The sequence below is a fragment of the Temnothorax longispinosus genome, chromosome 5 (genome assembly GCF_030848805.1).
Source record: "Temnothorax longispinosus isolate EJ_2023e chromosome 5, Tlon_JGU_v1, whole genome shotgun sequence".
Lineage (NCBI taxonomy): Eukaryota > Metazoa > Arthropoda > Insecta > Hymenoptera > Formicidae > Temnothorax > Temnothorax longispinosus.
The window spans coordinates 12,697,864-12,702,757 of NC_092362.1; the positions used below are offsets into that span (position 1 = coordinate 12,697,864).

General features: G+C 34.8%; 1 protein-coding gene across 1 annotated transcript; it reads right to left on the reverse strand.

The window, feature by feature from the left end:
* Window positions 1–230: 230 nt before the first annotated feature.
* Window positions 231–4,455, reverse strand: LOC139813629 (uncharacterized). The gene is made up of 2 exons (XM_071779222.1): window positions 494–4,455; window positions 231–408 (listed from the first exon to the last, which is right to left on the reverse strand). The coding sequence occupies exons 1-2, from the start codon at window positions 3,103–3,105 to the stop codon at window positions 249–251; spliced, it is 2,772 nt and encodes a 923-aa protein (XP_071635323.1). The 5' UTR covers window positions 3,106–4,455; the 3' UTR covers window positions 231–248.
* Window positions 4,456–4,894: the final 439 nt, after the last annotated feature.

Sequence of the window (4,894 nt, forward strand, 5' to 3'; positions counted from 1 at the left end):
ACGCATCTTAATTTTATTAGTTCCTTTAGAAGTTAAATTTTACATATATTTTTTTCTAACAATAAGTTTAATCTCAGATTTCTTGAAACTTAATACTAGATTTTTTTAATTTGAACTAATTCACTAATATATTTAGCACCGACTTTTTTCACCATTGCTGGCGCTGTTTCTGATAATGTTACCAATACTTCTAATGATAATTGTCGATCATTGCCATGACTCACCTATATGTTTATTTGAAAATATTTTTATTTGAGCACATAAATTACTGCATGCGGATTTACAATAGTCTTGGGCTTAACTCCATCAATTCTCCCCTTCAAATTATTGCAACATATCCAAGAGCCTGAAGCTCGCAGACAGTAGGCAATAAAGTGCCTGGAAATATAATGAATGACACCAGCAAGTCTGAAAGCAAAAATTGAGCTAATGAGTATTTAAGCAATGAATAAAATTCGGGTATTTACGTTCGTGAAAAGAATTCACTACTTACCGATATTTTCGTTCTAAATTGAGAGAAATGGGAAAGTCATGCAGAGAACATGCGATGCTTCTCTCTCTCGCAGCGCAGTCTCTCACATCCAATTCGATGCAGATGTGAATGTTCAAATCAGTTTTCTTTGTAAGAGTTCCCGTGCATCCTGGCTGCAGACACTTTATATTAAAAATTTGAGGATGATACAGCAATGCATCTTGCAAAGCTTGATATCCATTTTGTCTTATTACATTCTCATTGATAGAGAGAAATGGTATTTTTTGAATTTCTTTTTCGATGCAATCTTTATTGGTGCACTGATAGGGCTCACTGTCAAGAAAATTGCTCCATGAACGTGTTATAAAAGTCTCTGCGCCAAGAAAATACGAAGAAAGATTTGTGGAGTCCGGATCTTTTTCAATGGTATGAAATTGATTTAAAATTTTCAAGCGATCTAATAAAATTTGACGAGTGAGTCCTGTTTTCATGAAATTGAAGATTAATTGCAATGTAGCGTTGGCTGAATTTTCTATGTATGAATGATACGTTGGGTTATCCAGGGCAGAAAACTGTACGATGTGAACAATTGTATCTAACCCACAGGTGTTTTTTACGTAAACTTTAATTCCATTGCGTTGGATTGGCATATTTTTAAATTTTTTATTATTAAAATTCCATGGATATTGGGCATTCTTAATTTGTATTAAACTGCAGATATTGCCATTAAGTAACAAAAATCCTTTTTTCCGTGACGTTTTCCTCTCATTCAGTAATTTGATTTCAGGGTAGGGTCGAAAATAAAAACCCTTTGAAATCATTTTGCCTTCTATTTCATGTTTTCCGCTATTCTTGATTTTTCCCACGTTCTTCTTCACAATTTCCTCATTACACAAAATATCATTTTTGGGATGCGGGGCGATTAAATTCTGGTCATTGTTCCCTTTTTTCTGATTCTCGGGCTTCAGTCTTCTTTTTTCTGCAATGAACGTATTAGTAACTTCTTCTGCATTCAATATGGGATTTTTTGATTGTATATCGAAATTTTCTTCAGTCTCCGGATTTCTCTGACCTTCTCCATTAGTTGGTGAATCACGTTCTTCGTCTAAACTTCCAATATCTTCCAATAATATATCCGCAGAACTTGATATTAGTTTAGCATATGAATGATCCAAAAGTGGTGTGCTTGTGTATACTTGAAAGGTGCAAAAAAAATTAGATGGGTCTCTCTTTAGGGTGTATGGTATATGTGAGTTGATTTTTGGGTTTTTCTCTAGATAATTGAGAGGAATGTCAAAATCATTTCCTTCATTATTCAACACTTCATCTCCCACCACTTCATAGTCAGCTTTTTCACTTACCATTAAGTTGTCATTTATAAATTTCAAATTTTGATCTTTATTATTTTTAGTAGAATCATCAGCGAGATTGTTGATCTGTGTTTCATAATTCAGAATTTCAGAAGGAATTGTTGCAGCGTTATGAATCGAAGATTCGTCTTTCTTTGCGTCAAGATTATCTTTTATTATTGGTTCAAAACTTTCATTCTTGACAATAAAAAGTTGTTTGTTCTTAAGTCCTCTCCATTTTTCGTAAGAGAATAAATCAGTATCATCAATCAAGTGATTTCTTTTTGGTGGAGATTTTGGATGACTATTTTCATTTTCTTCAACAGTTTCATCTTTCAGAGTGGGAGTGGACAAAACCTCTCGCTGATGGTTGAAATGTTTCAACTTGGCAGCAAGCAGATTGCTGCCACTTTTCAGGCTGTGGAGGTGTTCGAGCACAAATCGATTCCCTGGACATGGTAAACAAATGTGTTCAAAAACTCTTTCCCGCAAGATAGCGAAATACCCTTCTTGATAAGCTGTTGAAGCATGTTTTCCAGCAACTGGAATTGCTGCAGCAGTCCACAGTGGAAACTTTTTCGCGATACGTGTTAACTCCTTGACAAAGTCTGGTAAGTAAAAAGCGTTTACAGAATTTCCTGACATGTCAGAAGGTGTAACCGACGATATTAATTTTTTGATCCATTGATGGGTGCGTGTACCATTTTTGCCTTCTTCAAACGGTTTGGACGTATTACCTTTTTCTTCTAGATACGATGTCATTGAAGCCTCAATATCACAGATAACGCTTTTCCTAACACTCATATGACCCTCCAGCTTTTTTCTGGCATCTGAAACCGTCATTTTAATAGTTGACGTTGAAACAAAATTGTCTTCATACGGCTGTAATGCGACGATACAAGTGAGAAGAAAAATTTGTTGGAATTCTTCTATGCTCTGAGTATCCACCATTAAAGCAACACAACGAACGAAAAAGTTCTTAATATATGGGTGATCTTTGTGTTTCAAGCATTTCCACCTTGCCACCAGAGCCATGAGATGAGCCACATCTATTCGGATGAGAGTATTGTCTGGTCGAGATTTTTTCTTGTCTGTCGTCCTTGCCCACTCGAAAACGTCAATTATATAATCTTTTAAACTCTTTCCATTAAAGGTCAAACAGGAAGACATTGGTATTCCACGTTCATAATCAGACCATGATTCACCTGGAGTTTTAGCTCCGAGCCGGACCCAGTATTTAAGCCATAATTCGATAAATTCTTGGGTATGAATTTCTGTCAGCATTTGATGTACGCAGATAGTTTTGCCCTCAAATCTGATTTGTGACCGTGTATAGAAAGATATGACCAGTCATTCTTCCTGGACAAATTTCAAATGCTTGTGCAAACCGGCCTGAAGCATCAATCGAGATTGCTGATGATGTTCCTAATACTCGACAGTATTCGTTGAAAACGTGTAACTGTTCCTGGGTGCAATATAGAACGTGGAATTTCATACAACCAATCTCGTGTATGGTATTTATATAACGAGGATCTGTTGACATTTTTTGGAGTGATTTAATCACATCTTTTTCTCATTGGGTTTCAATGCCAGCGTTTTCTTTGTGCTTCTCCATCCTCGCTTGTCTGTAGATATAATTTTCCTGAACAAAATGTGGAACATCGTCTCCAAATTGCATATTATCCCTTAATAATTCATTTTGATAATTGGCAGCACTCTGCTTTTGCAATTTTTCTCCCACTTGCTTCCGTTCAGCTCCCCTGAGTGGTCTCTTCACATCTACATGGTAGTCTCCACGAGTGTCACGCGTTTTAATTGTCAATCTTAATCCGTTGCTGGTAGGTTCACTATTTGCTGTACCAATCATTATATTTTTGCACTTTATTCTATCCTTGCAATAGGCAAAAAACTTCAAATAATATTCATCATCTTGAGGGTTAAAAAGAGAGCGTACGTAGGACCACTTTGCACAGAATGCACAACTAAAATTGTACCTTTTCCAGAATGCTCTAGTAATAACTGATGCCCATGTTTCCGTCTTCAATCTGTTTTTGCTTTTAGACTCATCTGGCTTAATTAATGACCATTCTTCACTCGTAAGTAAGAGATCGAAAGAGTCACATTCCTGTAGATTTTCATTTCGTATGTCCTCTGGAACTTAATCATCGTCTGGTTCTGAAGTACACAATTCTTCATGATCAGATTCTATTTCATCTATTTCATCTTCAATCAAATAAGGTTTTGTTTCCGGAGATGTACAAATTCCTTGATTACGTCGAGCTTGTGCCAAATCTCCTCGTTTGTCATACCTCACGTGTATAAATAGAACGAGGTAGCCACCTTCCATCTAAGTCTTGGCTCATTGTTTTCCATAATGTGTCTCCATATGGTGGAAAATCGTTTGTTGCAAGACGATGGATATGTTTTTCGATCAACTCAATAACCTCTTTTTGAGACACCTTTGGTTTTCGACCCATGTTTGAATTAAAGTTCTAGAAAAAAAATTATTAAATATCTTACGGTCAAGGATTAAGTTATAGACACTTCACATTACATAAAAGAGAATTATATAATAATTTATGTATGAAAGAAATAAATCAAGGCGGGAGGAAGGCGAAATTTGTATAGATCTATAATTAAGCCTTCCCTTCTTATATATGTATTACTAAATAAACAACTAAATAATAAAAACACGTAACCTTTTTTAACCTTTTATTATAAATAATAAAACCTTTTTTATGGTTAATCTCCAAAGGTTATGGTAATCTCCATTACAATGTCCTAACAATCATCACGTAGAGCTAGTAGTCGGTTGTCTTTTGTTTTCTGAATAGCTTTGACAATAAAAATGGTACTATTTTTAAAAGTGGAAGCGCGCAATTTCAAATGTTCTTTTAAATTTTTTTCTTTAATTGTTAAAATATTTTGGCAATATTGTAAACTCTAGTTCAAATGCAAAATTCTATTAAGAATATTTACTGTAATTGTAATTTTTAACTAAAAATGTAATTTAACGTGTAAGATAAAAAAAGGTTAAGTTCTATTGAAATTGTATTGGAGACATGTATTATTT